Raw genomic sequence first — 22,508 nt, forward strand, 5'->3', positions numbered from 1 at the left:
TTCTCAAGGGTTGGATCACCCACCGAGATCACCGGAGTTCCGGCGACGGAAAACTTCATGACATGAGTTTTCCAATTTGTGACCACCGAACCCAACTTCTCTAACCATTGCACCCCAATTATTACCTCGGCATTTCCAAAGGATAAGGACAAGAAATCCTCGGTATTGACCACCCCTCCATCTAACTTGACCACTAGCTTTTTACATACTCCTCGTCCCTTCACCGTATCCCCATTCCCGAGGGCCACATCGAACTCTCTTTTCCTGGACAATTCTTAATTTAGCTCCGACACTAGGAAATTATGGGTTGCCCCCGGGTCAATCATGACCACCGCTCGTCGCCCGTATACTTCACCGCCAAGTTTCATTGTTTTTGGGTTTGAAGTCCCACCACCGAACACAAGGATACTCCAATGGTGATTTCATTTGCTTCCAACGTCTCTTCCATTTCTTCCTCTTCTCCTTTCATGCCCCCTACGTCACCGACGACCATAAGGGTAAGCTCCTTCCGTTTGAAACAGTGGCCCACCCCACACCTCTCGTCACATCTAAAGCACAACCCCTTTGCCCTTCGTTCTTGCAACTCCGATTCCGTCAAACGCCGAGTTGAACCTGCTGACTTGCTGCTCGAAGTTATGTTGGGCTGCACCACGCTAGCTGAAGCTTGTGATGATTCAGGGGCCTTGGGCCATACTTTTGGGCCCAAGCTGTTAGGTAGCCCATAGATTTTGATAAGCCCAGAACTTACTCCACTTTTCTCTATTGGGTTACTGGCACTCGACCCACCGAAAATTGACCCACCCTTCCATCCACCAGTTGTTGTCTTCTTTTCTTGCTAGGATCGGTTTAGTTCCTCAATTCTCCCCGCCACCTCCATTGCCTTCTCCAAACTTGGAGGATTAAGCAATCTTAATTCCGCTTTACTGTTCTTTCCCAGGCCATTAATAAATTGACCCAGCATGATGCTTTCGGGATGTCTTCTGCGCCGCCATCTCGATGAACCGCCGCCGATACTCAAAAACCGTCCCCTCTTATAATACGGCCGCTCATGTAGGGAGCCGGAGTGGGATAGGCGAAATTCACTGAGAAGCTTTTGTTTGAGGTCCGGCCACCCATAGAACAACCGGCGTTTTTGCTCCCATTGAAACCACTTCAGCGCCGCCCTGTCCATGGCGTCCACCGATGCCTCCATCTTTTCTCTCTCTGTCAAGCGGTAAACCTCAAAGTACATCTCCGCCCTTGTTATCTAGTTGTCCGGATCGTTTCCGTCGAAGATGGGCATTTCCAACTTCCTGTATTTCCAGCGGCCACCGTTACCGCCGCCATCTCCACCTCACCTCCAGCTTTCTCCGCGCCATCCACCGTGTTCGGGTGGATGCCACTTTTGATCCTTATACGGTCGCCCACCAAGTGGTGTCTGAATGCGTTCCATCTCTGACCTGGGGCTGTTCTCCCCGTCCAGCGGTATGAACGGTGGGTTGGTTGGGTGTTGCGGTTAGGCTTGCTTGGCTTTCTCCAATTCTTGCTGTAGTTTGGTGATTTTGGCACGATCGATTGCGCCTTGTGTATCGACCTCGGTTCTGAAGCGGTCTATGCGTCCCTCTAGTCTGCCACCACCTCCTACGTCTTTTTCCGTTCGTCCTCCATGGCCGCCTTGACCTCTGCCGCCACTACCCTTGTAATGGAGTCTTCTTCTCCCTGCAGTTGCAACCTTCCCTCGTTGTGTTTTAAGGCTGGTAAGTATCTCTTCGACGGCGCTCTGCTCCACGTTGGCTGCCATGACCGAACTCACTCTGATACCAAGTTGTAATGGACCGGGTTTAGCTAACTGATTTGTAATTAATTTAATGGAAGAAGGACTGATTCTCTTATAATTAATCGAAGGATTACAATTGATAGATAGTGTAGTAACTTGAGGTTACAAATCTCCAAGAAACTTGAGGTTGCAACTCTCTTGTGTTTGCCTTACAATCTTCTGGATACCCCTTCCCTCCCTACTACTCCCATACTTAACTAGAATGGTCAGGCTGACCTAAAGGATTACATGTGATACATAGCTAAAGTAGAAAAACATAAATAGAGCACAAAGAAACTAGTTGCCTTCCTTTCCTTCTCTGTTTCTTGATTACTTTTGTCATCTTCTAAATTGGAGTTGTCAAGGCATGAAATTGTTCTCTATTGCAGCCCTTGGTTGTTGTTCTTGATTGACACGCATTGAGACTTGGACTACTTGGGTCCGTGACATGACCCGAAAGCATTGACCCGAACCCAACCCAAAATGGAGTTGACCCGAACATGATCCGATGCCCGAAATGACCCGACCCGACCAAAAGTGACTTGACCCGATTTAAACCCGAATTGATTGAGCCGAATCGACACGAAAGTGGCCTGATTTTTGAAGTGAATAGGGTAGAATGGTTAATTACTTAGTTTAGGGCTTCTTTCTTTCCTATGTAATAGGTACTCACGTTTTTTTTTTTAACGATTTACTTTATTTTTCCAACTTGTTTTGACCCGAAAATTAGCCTTAAAAATTGTTTTGACCCGAAAATTAGCCTTAAAAATTGACTCGACCCAAACTAACCAGAAGTGCTGACACGAATTTGACCCGACCCGAGCCGAACCCGACCTAAATATTTGCTGACCCGAAATAGACCCGACCCGTTTGCCAGGTCTAACTCCAACTAAGTATTTAAGCCCAAGTAATATTCACCTTGTACTATGTCTATATGGAATAAAAACAACCATTCATCTTTGGCCTCCATACCAAGGAAATAAAGAAAACAATAATTGCCAGGTTCGAAAATTTAACAAACCATTGTTGTAAATCACAGGTTTACTCCTAAAATCTGAATCCTTAGAACATCAAATGTAATGCAAGCTGCTTACATTCACCCAAACTACATTTGTTGAAGAGAAAATTGGATACCTGCTCCACCAATACACTCTGAGACCTAATGGGTGGCACTACTAGATATTAAAGACAAAACACACATAATTCTAGAGTGAATTGAACAAAGATGAATGAGCATGGAGGACAGACACATGATAGAAATAATATGACCCAACAGAACTATCCTCCATTCTTTATTATGCATTGATTTTTAACTTCCAAATTTGATAGAATGAAGATGAAATTGAAAACCAACGTCTATATTTTGATATTTCTTGGAAATTTCTCAACTTCAGAAAGTTCAGATCAAGCAATTTGATACTATTCTCATTTTTTTTAAATTGCAGCAATTTGAATTTACATTTTTATGACAAACTTTGATCATATTTTTGATAATACTATAATATCAAATGTTAAAAAGTAGGCTGTTTGCATAGCCTAAATGTATACAGTCAATATACATTTTATAACTTTCACTAGTTGAAAATAATGGTCAAATGTGATGATAAATTTTTGCATTGTAATGGAAACAGAGGAATTGTTTATAAATATGCTTTAGAAAAAAAACCTCCATGTGCAAATGTGCAATACAGCCTAATAAATAAAAAAGATAACATAAAAAATTTACACCATTGCACAGACCTTTCACTTCCCATATGTAACTCTCCACTCTCCTCAACTTTCTAAAAAAGATAAGTCAGAAAATCCATATAGGCCAAAATATTTATTTAGAAACTCCTTCACCAATGAAAACCAAGACTCCTAAACTACTACCCAAACATCTCCAACTCACCTAAATCCTCAAAATGATCCACGTCAGATATTCAATATCACAACCAAATTCACCATGATGCAAAATTTCAGAATCCCTGTCCCTCAAATTTATTACACTACATGGCCAGGGTAGGTCAAGAAGCCATCCTACCATGCATGGCTAATATCCTCATCCTCTTCATTCAAGAGAACCATAACTGATTTGCCAAGATACACAAAGAGATAGCATAGTGATACAGGGGAAACTAATTAGTTCTTTATGAGGCGGAGGGAATAGTTTAAAAAGCTATTGTAGGTAAAATTGATGCAAGTAGACTAAACTATAGGCCACCATAAAATCTTCCAACTAAACATCATCAAATATACTTTTTTAAACATCCTTCCCAGTTGCCTTACTTTGTACATTTCCTTAGTTTGATGATTCATAGAACAATATAAATGTCAGCTATTCATTAGATTTAAGATAGAGAAAGGCAGAAAATTCCTTCACTGAGCTTAACTTGATTATATTTGAGCTCACTCAAATTCGACTAAGTTATATGAGCTAAAACATGAATAATATAACATTCAACTCAACTCAGTTTCACCAAGTCTCAAGCTCTCTTGCTTCCTAATAATGAAGCAAAAAGAGAGTAAAAAAAGGAAAGCATTTAAGCAGATAAGAGAAGTTTAAGTTATACTGATGAAGATCTATGTTAAAGCTTTGTTGACAACTTTTAAAATTACAAATGGTAAGAGGACAATTCACCAAGCAAGCTACCAATCAATGGTATGTAATAAGAGCTACCCATAACAAATTCAATGGTTGGAAAGTACAATTTAAGAATATCCATGTGGTCCCAACAAGGCACCCATAAAGAAATAATTGTATACATTAAGATATCATAAATCTGAACAAATTACAAATTAGGCCAAAATAAACCACTACCATAAAGATGCCTAATACGTAATTCTATTCCACATTAGATAAGAGAAGGTTCGTGCATTCCATACTAACCGCATGCTAAATTACTCTTCATTTCATCTCACGTACATACGTATAGACATTTCGATCATTCATCTTGGACACAAAGCATGAAAATGTTTTACAAGTTGTACACAGATATTAACATAGACCATCAATGCCACAAAATCACTAATTTGGAACAACTTATCCTATTCCCTTCAGGACTATAAAAACAGAATTGCAACATTTCCGCACAATGCGAGAGAAAGCCTCATACTCCCCACGCAAAGTAAAAAGCCTCAAACAATACTCGCAATCTCACAATGAAGAATTCACAGCAAGTCTACCAAAGAAACTTCTTACAAGGAAAGAAAAGGTAGGACTTTGACTTTAAAACAGCTCGAATTTTTTTTTTAACACAATGAGAAGTGGAACGAATTCGTCAAAGAGGATAAAGATAATCATGTCAATTTGACCACTTTAATCAGGAACACAACACTAACAGCATGCCCCGTTATTAAACTCTTCAACCTCCGCATGAAACCAATGCAAAGAAATTACTTTCTAAGATTGGGCCAGAATAGAAGACACTAAGAGAACAAAAGTGACTAGAAAGTCATATTCTAGGAGTCAACATCAAGAACAGCAGCTATGAAGCATAAAATCACTCAACTTATTCATTTAATATTTATAACAATTCCATCTCATTAACACTTAGAAACATGAAATGATTCACGAAAAATGTAAACACCAAGCTTAAAACATGAAATGATTCGTGGCATACTAAAATGCATGTGACTCTCATGCACACATAACTTTGTCCACCAAAACTATAATAAGGAAAAATATATCTGGAAGCAAACCTCAAAATGGAAACTGTAACAAATAAGTAACTCCTCTATTTTTTTTTCTCTTTCTCACTGTTGTCTCCTTAAAGTCAGACGCCCAACGTTACTTGACTAAATTTGTTTTTTGTTATTCTCCAAAAAAACATTAATATTTTTGTTCTTCTCCAAAAAACATTGATAGAAGGTAGCAGCTTTTATCCCTCATGTCAAAAATCTTACCCTAACGAAAAACTACTTTCTTCCGGATATGGCGGTGATCTACGCAATGGCCCTTAAGCTCCACTGGCACTTTAACTTCAAACAACATCTCACAAAGCTATGTTAACGCAGCGAGAAAGGGAGTGGGAAATAGAGAGTGGAATATAAAACGCAAAAATACTCGGTTAAGTCAACCATTTGTTTCAGCCAAAATCTCCAAAGGGGTTTCAACTTCAAAACATAGGACATATTTAAGCTAGATTAAGAAAACAAACCATTGAGCTCACTCAATTATATATTACCACATGTATGATTTTAGCTATTTTATCTTCCCTGTGTAGCCAAAATCTCTCCCACTTCTCAGTCACTTCACCTTATTTCCAACATCTTTATCTCTTTACCGACCTAAAAACTCAGTGGCTATCAAGGTATTGTTTCATCACAAATTTTTCAGAGAAATCTGCCAAATTGATATTTTCGCGGGGTCATCGATGCGTTGCACTTTCCAGACCGGATATAGTGATAAATATGCAAGGGTTGCTAGGTTGTCGTCCGGAAGCGACACGCCACATTGCCCGAGTGTGGTGCCAAATGAGCGGGGGCTTGCCATTGGGGCGTTCCGTGCAGAGCAACGCACTGCACTTCCCAAACCCAAGTGTAGTGATAAGTATGCAAGGGTTGTTAGCCCGTCACCCAACGACACGCCACAATGCCTGAGTGTGGTGTCAATTGATCAAGCGCTTGGTTTAGAGTATAAGGTGTGGTACGATAAAGGTGAAGTTGTTATGTGGCAATGAGATTGTGAATGTTAATAGTGTTTATGATCTTGAAGTTAAGAGAAACGATAATTTTGGGAGGACTTAGATGAGGTGGTACAAGGGGTCCTCCACACACAAAAATATACATTGGAGGTGATTTAAATTGGCATGTTGGGGTAAGTCGAGATGGCGTCAAGAGTGTCCATGGAGGCTTTGGGTATGACATAGGGACGCAGGTGGTGAGGCTATTATAGATTTTTCCCAATCATATGACTTAATCTTGGCTAACACTTTGATTTAAGAAGAGGGATTCCCAATAAGAGTGGAGCAAATGCAACACAAATAGACATCCTGCTCACAAGGAGAACGAATAGACAAAGTTGCATAAACTGCAAGGTCATCCTAAAAGAGAGTGTGGTCACCAAACACCGGCCTTTGGTTATGACTATTCGTTTGAAAGAGAAGACAAAGATAATGGGGGGATAAGAAGAGCCAAGGATAAGATAGTGGACTCTAAGGGATGCAAATGCTAAGTTTTTTACAGAAAAAGTAATCAAGGAGGCGGGTTGGGATGGAGGGAGAGCTGGATCCAGACATGACTTGGTTACAAATTCGTGAGAGTGGCCAAAGAGGTCTTAGGGGAATCAAGGGGGGGGGGACTTCTACGGTGGAATGAAAAGGTGAAAGCAGTAATTAAGTGAAAAAAGGGAATGTCGTTAAGCTTTGGAAAATGCAGGAGCGATAAAACCTTTGCAATGTATAAGGAAGTTAAGAGTAAGACAAAGGCAATTGTTCGCCAAGCGAAAGAAAAGGGATGAAGAAAATATCATTTATAAAATGGCAAAAAGAAGAAAAGAGGCAAATAAGGATATTGGCATGGTAAAGTGTGTTAAAGATAAGAACCAACTTGTTCTAGTACAAGATGAGGACATTAAGGACATGTAGAAGGGGTACATTGATGAACTGTTTAATGGAAGTAAAGGAGTTGTGACAGGAGACATCCCTATGAGTGATGAAGAAATCAACGTGGAGTATGTGCGGAGGATTAGGAGAGTAGAGGTGGAGATTGCACCGAAGAAGATGAAGCCGAAGAAGGCGTTTGGCCTTGATGTGTAGAGGTTTTAGGTAAGATTTGTATTGATTGGTTGACAAACCTTTTTAACAAGATATGGAGGCTACAAGGATCCCGCGAGATTGGAGGAAGAACACTAAGTCACAGTCTATAAAAACAAAAGAAATGCTAAAGATTGTTCTGTGTAACTATCGAGGGATCAAACTTATGAGCCACATAATTATCGAGGGATCAAACTATCGAGGGAAAGAGTGAATGAACATAGGTTGAGGGCATGCACAAGCATTTCAGATAACCAATTTGGTTTTATCCCAATCTATTTGATAATTGATTTAAAGAAGGCATATGATAAGATGTTAAGAGAGGTACTTTGGTGGGCAATGTTGAAGAAAGGTATTCCATAAAGGTACGTGAACCTGGTTAAGGATATGTATCGGGATGTGAAAACAAATGTAAGGTCATGTGGAGGATTGACAAAAGAATTTCCTATTGCAATTGGATTGCATATCTTTTCGTAGCGAGATGAAGTAATTAAGGCGAATTCAAGATGAGGTTCCATGGTGTATCTTATTTGCGGATGATATCGTTTTGGTAGATGAAACTAAAGATGGGGTTAATGCCAAAGCAATGGAGGCAAAGATTGGAATCTAGAGGGTTTAAGTCAAGTCAAAGTAAGACTGAATATTTAGCATGTCGCTTTAGTACACACAGGGGGGGACAAGCGATGATGTAGTGAGATTAAACAGAAAGGACTTTAATATCTTGGCTCGATCTTCCAAAAAAAAATGGTGACATTGATCAAGACATAGCTCATAGGATTAAGTCGGGGTAGCTTAAATGGAGAGCGACCACAAGAGTATAAGCATTCCCTTACATTTGAAAGGGAAATCTTGTCGGACTGCCATAAGACTAGTGTTGTTCTATGGTACAAAATGTTGGGCTTTTAAGGAGCACATAAAAAAGAAGAAGGTTACGGAAATGCGCATGTTAAGATGGATGTGGAGGAATACTCTAAGAGAAAGAGTCATAAATGAGGTTATTCGCAAGAAAGAAGATGTGACGAGCATTGCAAACAAACTAAGGAAAAATCGCCTGTTCGGCATGTAAGACAAAGACTCGAGGGTGCACCGGTACAAAGAGTGGAAGAGTAGGACCATGGAGGGGTTAAACGAGGGAGAGGAAGGACTTAAGGAGGGTATGAAGTATATTGATTTACATGAGCACGAGGCATTTGATTGTAAGGGATGGAAGAAAAAGATTTTTGTGGATGACTATACAAAATAATCATTTTTGGTTCATGTAGCCGACCCACTTATGGGTTTAAGGCTTTGATTGATTGATTGATAGATATCTATCATATTTCAAATTGTTTGCTAACAAAAATAAAGTAAAAACAAAACCTCTTGGACATATCAAAATTCATTGATTTCCTTTAAAAAGATATTTTGTTTTAGTTATAGCCTACTCCAACCCCTTGCAAAACTTTCAACAACTTCACAACTGTACAAAAAAACCACTAAATCTTGGACATATCAAATTTCTGAATAGATTTCCTTTACAAAGATATTTTATAAACCCCTTGCAAAACTTTCATTAACTATTCAGCTCCAACTCTAACTTCCCCTTTAAATTGAACTTTTGTATTCCATAAAAAAAAAAAAAAAAAAAAAAAAAAAAAAAAAAAACAAACAAACAAACAAACCTTGAACTTATAATTTATGTTGTTCATACTCATTGTTGAACATATCCTTTATTGTCTCCTGGTTATATCATATGTGATTATAAGGTTTCCTATTGTGATTATAAGGTTTCCCTATGGTCTTATCGATAAAAGATTATTTACTAAATTTGGTTCAAAAGTATACTATTAAGTTAAGAGTTGCATTTTAAAAATCCATGTCATAAATGGACTGATTTAAATACGAATGGTGCATACTCTAAAAATCTGATATCTAAAGGCTAAGTCGGTGATGCTAAGTGTAAAGATAAGTGATCCTAAAAAGTAAGAAAGTCTTCACAATTACGACTAAAATTGAAGGCTCGTGCCTTAAATAATGATACCAAAATGGTAAGAAAGTGACACTAAGCTTTAGCATTTACAATGTAATTTTGAAACAAATATTGACAGGGAGTCTTAGTTTTAAAAAGCGCGCCTCAAGAGCGCGTAGGCGCGGGCAAAAACACCTCAACCTTCCAAGGCGCACGCCTCAACGCCGTAGGTTTAAAAGCGCGAAAAAGGGGATTTGGATTAATATTTGTAATAAATTTTTTTTTAAAAAAAAAAAAAAAAAAAAACAATTTTTCTTCAAATTGAAAACTTACCCACTCTTTTAAATGATAAATTGAGCAAAAGCCCCTTCTTATATGAATGAAATTGCTTTAATTTAACCCCTTATTGAAAACCCTATTTATAAAAAAAAAAAGGGTTTTTCTACATGGTACCCCCCAATTATTGTGTATTCTATATTGTGCCCTTCTAAATCCAAACTTCTACACGGTGCCCACAAGTTTAACTAACTTTATCATTTTTAACCATTCATTAAGTTAGTGTTAAACACTTTAAATTAACTACTAACTATGGTTAGCAATATTTTTTTTTTCCATTTATTTTATTAAAAACAAGGTCAGTAAGATGTAATTATAACTTTATAAGATAATGTGGTTCTATTTCCCCCCAAATTCAAGATCTTCCACCATTATTAGCTTCTTCTTCTCCATAATAAACATTGATAAAATGAACTCTTTTACTCTGAACTTTCTCAATCTTCTCATCACTAATTAAAATCCAAATTCTACAACAACGAATTAGCAAACAACCTCAACCAATTTCTAATCCGCAACCTTCCCCGTTAAAACCCAAAAACCCCTCTCTCGTAAAACCGTCCAATTCAGCTCCAATATTCACCGTATCGTCATTCTCCGATGTCAAATCGACTCAAATGTAATTGCAAAATACCAAAACATGCTAAATTGAAGGTGTCTTCTACGAATCACAATTTCAAGAAGGGGGTGAATAGCAATCCGTCATTATTTTGCTGGTTATTTTATGTGAAAGCGAATTAAGGATGAATTAGCTTTGATAGTAGTAAGTTAAAGGATGATTAGCTTTGTTGGTTTTGTAGGTGGATTTGTGTGAACATCATCAATGAAAAAAATTCAAATTTGTGCCAATTCTTTCTCTGTCATTTGTGAACATCATCAATGAGTGTGAGAGGTTTGATCACAATGGGATTTTAATTATGTATTTTATGTCATTTAAATTTAAGTAGTAATTAACTAAGGTCGGTGGTTAACTTAACCATAAGTTAATTAGGGTTAACAAAACAGCTTATGAAGGGCATATATAAAACAATACACAAAACTTGTGGGCACTGTGTAGAAGTTTGCATTTAGAAGGGCACAACATAGAAAACGCAATAATTTAAGGGTACCATGTAGAAAAACCCAAAAAAAAAAAAACCTAATTTACAAAATACTAATTAATTGAAGAAATTGATTGGTGCTGCTACGACGAGAAATCCTCGACGGTTTTCGGCACCAGGTTTCTTCATCTTCTTCATATGTAAGGGTTTTTAAACTAAGCTGGGAGCTAAATTTAATTCCCTCTCCACCCCCCTCCTCCTATTGAATAAGGAAAAAAAAAATCACCAATTCTTCAAGAAACAAGGTACAAAAAGAGGACAAGTTGTCCAAACAATAACAAAACTACAAATTTGCCTAAATCCTATGTATCAACAAAATTGAGCATACCCATCTTACACCATTTATGCCTTCTATTAATGTTAGGCCCTTAACTAGTTTTACTAATCCTAGGCTCATATCCTCGGCCCTCTCAGAGCAAAACATTCCACCCTCCATTTTACATTCTAAAAATCACCCTGCCTATGCCACTTGTGGTGATTAAAAAAAAAAAACTTATCAACGAGGAGCTTGAACAATAGTGGAAGCAAGACATCAAGGAGGACACTACCCATCCTAACAAGGTAAAAAATTCAATGCCAATTATTATCCATCAAAGGACAAGGTGGAAGTTTGGGCAGCTGATAATTTGATGGATCAGTCCGATAAATCAGAGTTTGGAAAACTTGAAAAAGGTTGAAAATTAAAAGTGGCTTGGAAAGGGCTTAACAGACTTCATAGCATGGGAAAGGGCAGTGAAGTATGTATTTGAGAGGAAGGGGCTTGGAAACAGAGGAAAGGCAAGAATAAGGCCCTGAAATGGGCTGACATGAGCTGAACTCAAAATAAGCCCAAAAGAAAACAGCCATTAGTGATCACTAGATGAGTCTTAATGAAAGATGTACCAGCTTTTTGCAAGGGAGAGGAACTAAAATTTTCCCACTAGATAGTTGAATATACAATACTAAGGGCCTTATAGAAGTTAGGCATCAAGGAGCCCAGTGTCTAGGCTTTCTTTCAGAGAATAAATTATGTTCTTTGTCCCATGTTTAAAAGAAAATCAGGAATAAAAAGCAAATACATCTTTGTTTGTATAATTTATAATGTTGTTAGCTTTCTCATCGGTAAATCTCATATTTGGCCACTATGGCACAAAAAAGGAGCATCATGTAATTAAACAAATACTGAAGTTTTTACTTCCTTCAAGCCAATCCTAGTTTTTTGTCTTACCACTTATGTTCTCTTGATAGATATCCTACTTTCTACTCAGTTTAACAAAAGTATGGGTAACACTGCGTTTATGTGCATTTAAAACTACCTCAAATTCCTTTTTTCCTAGAACTCTCATGCTCACATTTTATACTTGTCTTTAAGATTATAGAGGACTAGATGAGCCCTATCATGAGAAAGAATGACAAAAATATACACCAAAATACTTATTGTGTTCTTTTATGTTAAACTCACTTCCTATAGACATGCAATTTAAGAAACTGTTAAAGGATGTAAGCAGTTACAAGATAAATTAAGAGAGAAGATCTAAACAGGTGGATTTCTATAAGAAAAGGGGGAGTAAAGTAAGAAAGGGAGCATGAAAAGGTGTAATGATTGTGGGGTTGAAAGGGTAAGATGGTTGATAGATTGCTATTTCATATGATTGTAGAGTGGTTTTTAGTCTTGAATTTAAAAGAAATCAACGTCTTAATTCACTAATCACTCTATCTTTATACATTTTTGTGTATTACGTGCTTCACGGGGTTGTTATTGTTTTTTTTATAATATTTTAGGTCCCTAAGAATGGACTATGAAGTACCTTTGAAACTAAGCAAGGAATTTAGGGCAATGAGGAAAAGAAGTGAAGCAAAAATGAAGAAGGAAGAGCAAGATTGAAGAAAGAAAGAAGAATGAGGCCAAACACAGACGTGTGCAGCACGTCCGTGTAGGACATGGCACACCCATGCCTGTCCGTGCAGGATGCCCGGGTCCAAAACAATAGCTATTGCCTCAACTTTACACGCACAGCCGTGCACAACATGGCACGTCCGTAGAGACCTACTGTGAATTGCAATTCTTGTTTTCCCGGTCCTTTTCATCTAGGGGTCATTTAAATACCTCCCTTAGTTTATTAGTACGGATCTTCTTCTCTCCAAACTTCCTTAAGCTTATTATCCTAATTAAAGCATAGATTTTCTCTCCTTTAGTTTAGATTCTCAAAACGCAATCATTGTAATAGTTCAATTGAAGTTTGTTCTCTTGAATTCAAGAATTTCTCAAACTTTGAAGCATCTTAAGTAATCTTTTTCCTCTATCTCCTTTATTTTCTGATTTTATTTACTTTGAAGTGATAATTTCTCTCTTAACCTTGCTTAATTGTTGTTGCATGTGCACTCTACTTTGTTGTTACTACATTGTTGTTAGGATGTTGAACACAATGATTAGTGAGTAGTTTCTTAACTAGGGGTTGGGTGTAAGCCATGAGTTGATTGGTGTTTGTGCTTGCATGTTCATTTTGGGTTGATTGATTGTTAAAGAATTGCTTAATTGCATGTGTAATTGGATGGCCACTTATTGCTCATGTTTTCACTTCTATGCTTGCATTGAAATATGAAGTTTGGTTATGAGTAAGGATGGTAGTGGATCTAGACCTGACCGGGATCCGTAGATCCAAATCCGTTTTCAAATTTTGGATCAATCTATCGAAAAAACACATCCGGGTTTCGGGTCTGGTCCAAACCAGACCCGGATCAATTTACCCGTTTTTTAATTTTCCTATTAAAAAAAACTAAAATTGTATGTTTCTTTATTAAAATGTTAATTATGTTAGTTATGATAAAGATTAGCCCGTTCAAGAGATGAATTTTGGATGCTCATGTCGGATACATCATCGTTGTTTTTTCACTTGCTCATTTGTAACATCGTATGTTTTTCGTTGTTTATAATTTTTATTTCAATATATAAGTGTATAAGTGGGTTACTTAGTGTTTTTAGATTAGTTATATACTTGTATAACTTTAATTTAGTTTGGGAAGTTTGAAATGCATCTGTTGACCCAAACATCACATTTATTGCAAAAATTTAGCCAAAATATATTGGACCCGTTTTGGACCTGGATCCGTTGCACCCATCGAATCTGGTTCCGGGTCTTTATTTTCCAGACGTGACAGATGCGGGTCATTCCGAACTCGGTCCAGATCCGACCAGTTGTCATCCCTAGCTATGAGCCTTTTCTTCTATGATTAGACTAAATTTTAATCTTGATTACGGTTCCTTATTTGGATGATATAGTAGTCTTAGTTGCGAAAATTAGGTGCGAAATCCCAATTACTTGGCCTTAATGCTTCCTCTTACCGATCGAAAGACAAATCCGAGTTAGTGAACTACTTTCCATCGAGACTTGGTTGGCTATCATGTTAGTTGAGTTTGGTTTAGGAATACTTAGTGTTATGCCCTTTCTATCACCCAATTTGTGTTCATGTTTGCCTATTGTATTGATCTATTAGTTTAGTTGGTGTCGATTCCCATTAAGTGTTTGTCTCCTTAGTAGTTAATTAATCAAAACCCCAATTTGTGACTTGACTGAACTAGATTATAACCGTTTCATGTTCTCGGTGTACTCATACTTATTCCCTCTGGATACGATCCTTTATTTACCCTAGACTTGTCTTAGGTTAGTTTAGGTATAAATAGTGTTTGGCTTTAGGGTATTCGTCCAACGACCGATTTATCCCTTGTCAATGGTAAAAGGGGTATGCCATACGTACAATAAAGCAAAGTCAATAATTCAGAAAAGAAAGACCTAAAACAAAAGGTGGGTTAAAAAAAAATGGAGGGAGTAATAAAGTAAGTTGCACGCATGGTTATAGAATAGAGAAAAAAAAAATCTTTATAAAAAAAAAGGAAAACGTGATGCATTATTCAGAACAATTTAATTTAATATAGCAAAGTTGAATTGTTTATCAATATGTGAAAAGCTTTAAATTAAGCACATTTCAATCATTAATAAAAGAAAATAACCCTTCTAATTAAGGACAAAGAAAAGACACTTCCTTTTCACCTTAAGAATAAAATAAAAAATAGGAAAAATGGAAAAGAAAAATCCAACCTTTGTACTTTTTCTTTACAAAAATCAAACCTTTGTGTCAGCTATTGATAGGTTAATTATCATTTTAATTATTAAAAAACAAAAAAGAAAAAAAAAAATCAGAAACCCCTTTTCCCCACCACCACCACCTTCTCCCCTGCCACCACTCCCTCTCCCCTGCGCACACACGCCACCAACAAAAACGCACAGCCACCTTCCCTAGCCACCAACACACACGCTCAGCCACCAACTCCAAACCCAAATCGTCGATTTACTTGAAGAAGAGAGGAGAGAGAAAACTGGGAAAAAAAAAAAAGCAACAACAATGGCGTCTTCATCCTACTCAGACTTCAAAGGCAAACCTCGTCTTCCCAAATTTGCTTCCCCAAAACCGCCTCAAACCCAACCTTCAAACCTGCAAATTTGACGGTGTCATTTCAATCGATGTTGATGTCGTTTCACCCACTTAACTCCTCGTTCTCGAGGATAGAAAGAGGGAGGGTTGTGGTGGTGGGAAGAGGAGGCAGTTGTCCAAGTTGTGGTGGTGGTTTCACAGGAGGAGGAGGAGGAAGAGGTGTTGTGTGGTACGGTGGTGATGGTGGAGTTTGAAGCTCTTTGATTGGAGATCGTCGATGAGAGTTCGTCAAGTTGGGTGAGGGTTGATCCATGGAGGAGGAGGTGAAAGAGATAAAGAGGGAGAATGAAAGTGAGGGAGGGGAGGAGAGGAGACAGAAATGGCGGTGATGAGTGGTGGTGACGGAGGTGGGGTTGGTGGTTGATATGTCTGTTTTATATAGTGTTTTACCCCCGTCCCGTGGTCGTTATTAGTAGCGTTTTTGGCTCTTTCGGGCCACTTTTATTACTAATATGTGTTTTCTAGTGTTTTCGTAGTTTTGGTTGAGTTTTGCAGGGAATTGCACCTTTGGAGCATTTTCCCGAGATTTTTATGAAGCAACTACGAGCATTGGAAGAACGCAACCACTTTTGAAGCCCAAGGCCGGTTAGAGCCATCGAGCCGGTGATTAAGGGCTCGGTTATTTGGATCACGAGGCAATTGGACCATGTATTCGTGACCCGAGAGGAAATATGGATTGGGCCGAGAAATCTAGCCCAATCGAAGTCCAAAGCCTTGAAGATAAAGACCGGGCCCGATCGGGCAAGCAATCGCCAGATCGGGCGAATGCGCGTGGGAGTGCCATCAAGGGAAAGCGCGCCCGATCGGGTGGGCTGCTAACTCGATCGGGCGCGGCATCTAAGAAGACTTGTGCGACAAAAAGGCGCGCCCGATCGGGCGGCCTCTAGCCCGATCGGGCGCGTGTTTCTAGAGAAGTGTTTTTTACAAGCAATTAGTTTCTAATTAGGAGTTGTTTTCTAGTTTTGTTTAAATTCGTTTTTGTACGGATTAATTAGTATTCTCTACTTCGACTTCTTCTTCTCTTAATCTTTTCTCTTAGACTTTCTCTCTCTCTCTAAACTCTCTCTCTAAACCTTTGTTATTGTTTCTTTGATTAATTCCAGATTATTTGGTAACGATTTCTTTTCCCTTAATCTTAGTTATTTATTTTATTTCTTTGATCATGAGTTATTTTATTATTTTGATTAGTTTAGTTTTTAATATGTGTGAGTAGTTTAATTTCTAGGGTTTATGGGGATCTAATAAATAATATGAAGGGATAATTTGTTGTTGTTAATTATCAATGCTAGATTAATTTCCTATTGATTGATTTAATGCTCTATGACTAGATTAGGCCTATCTTTTATGCATGAGTTTGACAATATTGATTCAAGAATCGAGAGATGAGAATTAATGTTAGGTCTAGTTTCAATAGGCAAGTTAATTTATAAATGGTTAAGTCAAGATTCGAGAGATGAGATTTAATACCGATAAATTAATTGTGTGATTGTAATAAGTAGCGAGAGCCCCATCTGATTAATTGATACATTGATGATCGACTATTATTGATTGTTGGTATTGCATGATAATTTCCTATTGGATTGTTTTAATGTTTTACAATTGCGGCTTGTAAAAGTATAGCAATATTAAATTGATGAATCGAGCAGATGTTAATTTGATATTAAAGGTTATTTTCAATGAGGACTTAGATCTAGTAAATTGCGAGAGCCTGTTAGATCTATGTTGATTAATAAATTGCGAGAGCCTGTTAATCATGTTATATATGCAATGTCATTGATTACTATGTTTTACCCTAGAGTATTATTTATTGGTGAACCTATACCCTAGATCCCTTTATATATTGTTTTCTCCCTACTCTTATTCTTTGTAGTTTAGTCTCATAATTATAAATATTGGTTACTTAAATAATTTAAATTATAATAATTAATTAGAAGTAAAAAGACTTGTTTCCCTGTGGAGATCGACCCTACTTCCCTATCTACCTTAGTTAGTGATTTAGGTATTTATTTTTTATTAGGGGATACGACTTTACCCTGTGAGTGGTTTCAGTGTTTGAGGAGATAGGAGTGAGAAGGGAAAATGAGAGAATCTAAAAATAAAAATAAAATAAAATAAAAAATCTTTTTAACCTGTTTATCAAGTTACATGTAAAATGGATCTGTTAGAGAAGATGAGGTGTAAAGATTGGATTTTTGAGGAATAAAATGAAGGTTGGATTTTTAGGTGGAAAAAGTACAAAATAAGGAAAATTTGTAAAGAATAATATAGCCTTTCGGCGGTCTTTCAAAAATGAAATGGCCATTTGATTATCTCAATACAATACGACCTTTGAAACAAATCTTCCATCAACGAAGATCCAAAACTGTTGTCGAAGCCCATGACCCCAATCTAAACCAGTCAAAACCCTAGCCTACACCTTCGCCGAAACCCAAGCCCGCACCGTCGCCGAACCAACGTAACCCCAACCTAAACCAGCCGAAACAACATCACACCCACCACCGTCGTCGAACTTGTTTGCTTTACCCAATACTGTCACGAAACCGTCGAAACCCCAACCCACACCCATACCTATACCCAGAAGCAGTATCGATTTCTAGGCGGCAGATTTCATGGTGCATAATGCGCTTATCATTGGATTTGAGGCATGGGTTTAGGGTGGTTGTCGTCGGTTTTGAGGGTGGTAACGCCCGATTTCGTTGGTTTAGGTGGGACATAGGGAGGCTGGCAGTTGCTGGCTTGGTTAGGGTTGTTTTTTTATTTCCTTTTTTTTAAAACCAATACTTAAATGACACGTGTCCATAGTGGTCCCACTAACGGATTCCATCCAAAAATCCGTTAGTGGGTGGTAAAATCAAATTTATGGGTTTTTTTGTGGTGTTATAATAAAATTTTCAATTTGTGGTGTTATAATCAAATTTCTGTGATTTTTGTGGTGTTATTTCCTAAAAAATCCTAAAAATTTAATTAAAAATCAATTTTCAAAAATGAAAATTATAAATTACAAAAAAAATCCTAACCAACAATAATGCGACATGTGTCCAATTTAATCTTTCAAATAGGTTACCGGTCTTTTGTTACATTTTAAGAAGATACATGTGAAAGGTCGTGTTATTTTGAGATAATCAAAAGGTGGTTCCATTATCGGAAGATTGGTGAAAGGTTGTTTTATTCTTAGCAAATTTTCCTAAAAATAAAAGTTTAGTAAACGAAAAAAATAAATAATGTAGCCAACTCCACTTATTAACCAGACATCTAAGCTGAAAGATGACCTAATCAAGAGTGGAATGAAAGTAAAAAAAGACCATGACAGAAAGAAATCCACCAAAATTGATGCTGGAAAAATCTTTTACAGCAAAGCCCCACTAGATCAGACAACAAAGAGAAGGGCCTGTTCAACATCCTAAGGTTATGTTTAGGTATGTTAATTAACTAAATTACATATCTTTCTCTCTTTTGCCATTTTTGAGCAACAAAATATGCAATGTGAACAAAACACCCATTTTGACATGTTGCAATCCTCACTTCCCAAGAACTCAAAATAAATAGATAGCCATGCTGCCAACATTGCCTTTTTGGGTGAATTTCACATTATACATGTTCTGGTGTTCAATATGGTTTGGCAATGTTGATATAACCAAGGGGCATACATATTCATGCTTCATAGACAGTGTATAAAAGAGTGCACCTAAGGCGCTATGGTATTAAGTAAATGGGGTACACGGCTCTTTTTGAGTTAGGCAAGGCACATTCAACAAGGCACACAGCTTTAGATGTTGCTCCAATATTTTTTGTTTTAGGTCATGACTTCACTTTGACGGTTAGACTATATGCCTTTAATTTGAATCCTATATGTGACGGATACTCTTTGAAAAACGGCCCTTTTTATCAATTAAATAGAGATTGATTTATATATGCTTGTTCCTGAAATAGAAAGCGGCCAGGCGCTGATTGGCACATTGAACTATCCCCCATTTGTTCTTGAATACTTTCCTAAGCGTCTTAAACTTGCTCGCCTAATGTTCATTGAGTGTGCCTAACTTCAATGAGGTGCACCCAAAGCATGCGTAGGCATAGCAGGATCCCAATAAACTCAGTGTACCTTGAGCTTTTTTTATACATTGTTCATAGGTAGAAACATTCTGCATAGCTGCACACATGCGTGCAGTCACAAAGCATGTGGGTGAAGTTATAACAGGCCATGTATGTTAGAAAACATCCAACTAATGATTGCCGCGCACCAAGTGTTGTCATCCCTGGTCCCCTCCAAACCTCCCCACCACTGGGGAGGGGAGGGAACAAGCATATACATATAGAAGATAAGAATCAACAAGTTAAAGAACCTAAAGACTCCCATGAAAGTTGAAATGCAAGATTAAAAGGCTGACTAACATTTACTGGCCAAGGAAATTGAAAATGCTTTGAAAGCTGAAACTTCTCCAAGTCAAAGTCCCTCACTCCAGAATCATTGTTGGAGGCAGTAAAATGAATTGCACCGCTGCAATAGAAACAATATTGAAAGAAAACTTAATAAGTGAAAATCTTTGCAATGGAGTATTTTACAAAAGGAAAGAGGGAATAACAGCACAGGAAAAACTCCCCAACTACCTGGAAGAGGCATAGATCTCAACAGCATTAGTAATAGCGTTATCATCATATGTGGTCCTCGTGCAGAAGCTCACTCCAGATCTGTCCAAATTCTGCCAGTTCAATTTGCAATATAGCATTTAGCATATATTTGTGATGAATCTATCTTGTGTTATTGCATGACCAAAATCTTTCCAAAATATTGTCTAGTCAAAGAGATGATCCTTCCCAGTTTCCAAGGGGCCACCGAGAGGATAAAAAAGGCAGTAAACTAAAGTAAATACAGCGGTCTTTCATGTTAGCTGAAAATGTCATGAAAAATGCAAGTATAGCTCATTCAAATTACAAAACAAAATAATATGATCGATAGAAGAAATGTTGTCTAACCTTGCAAATAAGTTCCCCTTGAAATCCTCCAGCAACTAGCAAATTATCTTTGACAGAAAGAGTACTGACTTGGGTTTGACTAAATCCTTCCAATATACTTCCAGGATGTTTCTAGATAGACAGCAATATGAAAACATTAGTTTCTGACTGAAACAAATCCATCTCATCCCATATAGTGCAGAAATAGTCATTATAAGTTTAATAAACCTCATTAGGTGGATGGAGTGAGTATTGCAATACAATGAACATAAGTAAATTCCAACCATATAGTAGGCGATGCTTTAAGGGGTAAGAATCCAAGTTCTGCATGATCAAAACTCACTTCTGTTGGAGCTACATGCCCTGAGACATTAAGAACCTCGGATTTGCAACGCGCCAATGAAGACCAATGGACAATACATGAATTAGACATGAGATATACATCGTGCTTCGAGGTAGCCCAAACCAAATTCCTTAACTGCACCAGCACAAGAAAATGCATGATTGTTTAATAAAATTTTACATCATACTTGAAGGTATTCTTTCTATTACAAGCTTCTATTCACATGTGATGCGGGCATATTAATATTTTTGAATTTATATGTTCAGATATGAACTAGCTCAGATTCCTATAGAGGACTAATCAAACTTGTGCAAAAGGATACTAGTCAAAAGTTTTAGACACAACCCATTTAGACAATGAACTTCAGGAAAAAGGCACATGGTAGTGATGCTACCAATGATGCATTAACAATCAATCTCTGCACTAAATCAACTGATGCCACGGTAAATCAAGTGAGACGATGCTTGCTAAGCGATAGAACCATTGCTAATATTAATAGCAAAGCTGAAAGACATGACTGACATCCAAAAAGTACAAGAGCAGCCGGAAAAAATATGAAAGGTTTTATATGTGCATGCAGCTGATCACTCATTATATTATAACCAGTGGCCAGTCCATTGCAAGATTAAGCTCAGAGAAGAAATTAAGGAAGTTCAAAAGAAACTTCAAAAAGATTCAACAAAGGCTCCCGCCAGCACTGCCGAGTTCCAATCATTACAAGCCCTCCTCATAATTACTCTTCATAATACATTTGCTCCTGCCTCCATAACATTCTATACAGATCTTTCCCTTATAATTAGTCTAGTTAACACAATATACCCAATAAGCCAAGCCCAAAAAACACTTTGAGGGGCCATAGGGTTCCGCAAAGTGGTATGAGGTGGAATTCAAAAATGAGAACAAGATTGTAGGGGTTTGGAACATGATTCTTAGTAAAAGGTGTTTGGTTCATTTCTAGAATCCCCCCTACCCCCCACCCCACAAAAAAAATAAAAAAATGCAACGGACGTGGTTGTTCAGACAAAAATAAACAGTCGGGAGGATAATTTCGATTGATAAGCATCAAGCTTGCGTACATAACAATGGCTTAAGGCCATGACTCTCCAAGGTTTCTCAATACAATTTCTGGATACCCTCTCCTTACTAGACCACTACTATTTATACTACTACTACATTGTAAGAATTGGCTAACAAGGCCTTAATTACTACAAGTACTATTCTTGTCTTCTTTCTACTCTAACACAGTAACAAACAAATAACTAAAGGTGCTTGTCTTCCCTGCTTAACAGTCCTCTGCCTCCCCTTGTAGTGGCCACGGCTTGTTGTTGTTGTTGGTCTGCTCTTGCTCTTGCTGTCTCTTCTGACGGTCAGTGTCTGCTGTAGGTGAGTGTAACGGGTGGTGGAAGTGGGTTCATCGCAAAAATCACACCACTTTTTAATTGATACTTGGAACATTGGTACGAGCCAACTTCATAGGCCTATTTTTAAAGGGTTTAAGGCATAGGTTTAAAACTCTTACTAATATCAACCACACACATGGTATGAATTTAGACCCATTTTAAGTCCATACATCCATACTGGAATTCGTGAACCAAATCCCTCCCCCCACCCCCCCACCCCAAAAAACAAAGAGACAGGTATGACTCGATGGGAAATGAGTTACAAGCTGCAAACAAGACTTTTGAGGTTGAAAAGTGTTTTACTAAGGCCCTGCCTGTGGCAGTAAAGAGGGAGGAAAGAGTAAAGGAGTAAAATATTCTGGTACTTTTACTTGCCTGGATAGAAAGTAAAATTGCAAGGGAGTAATATATTCCCCTTAAAAAGGGGGTAAAAG

The 22,508-nt window shown here is 37.8% G+C and overlaps 1 protein-coding gene across 2 annotated transcripts in view; it reads right to left on the bottom strand.

Moving 5' to 3' along the window:
* The window catches only part of LOC145629522 (putative WD repeat-containing protein C2A9.03), a 32,256-nt gene that overhangs the window by 5,080 nt on the left and 4,668 nt on the right, over nucleotides 1-22,508 (bottom strand). For both annotated transcript variants that reach the window (XM_081682145.1, XM_081682144.1), the window contains exons 5-8: nucleotides 20,675-20,809; nucleotides 20,353-20,463; nucleotides 19,987-20,078; nucleotides 19,771-19,876 (exon numbers count right to left, since the gene is read on the bottom strand). In XM_081682145.1, the coding sequence (XP_081538271.1) occupies nucleotides 19,771-19,876; nucleotides 19,987-20,078; nucleotides 20,353-20,463; nucleotides 20,675-20,809 (444 nt within the window). The remainder of the gene's footprint in view (nucleotides 1-19,770; nucleotides 19,877-19,986; nucleotides 20,079-20,352; nucleotides 20,464-20,674; nucleotides 20,810-22,508) is intronic.

Source organism: Chenopodium album, chromosome 4 (genome assembly GCF_948465745.1).
Source record: "Chenopodium album chromosome 4, dcCheAlbu1.1, whole genome shotgun sequence".
Classification (NCBI taxonomy): domain Eukaryota; kingdom Viridiplantae; phylum Streptophyta; class Magnoliopsida; order Caryophyllales; family Amaranthaceae; genus Chenopodium; species Chenopodium album.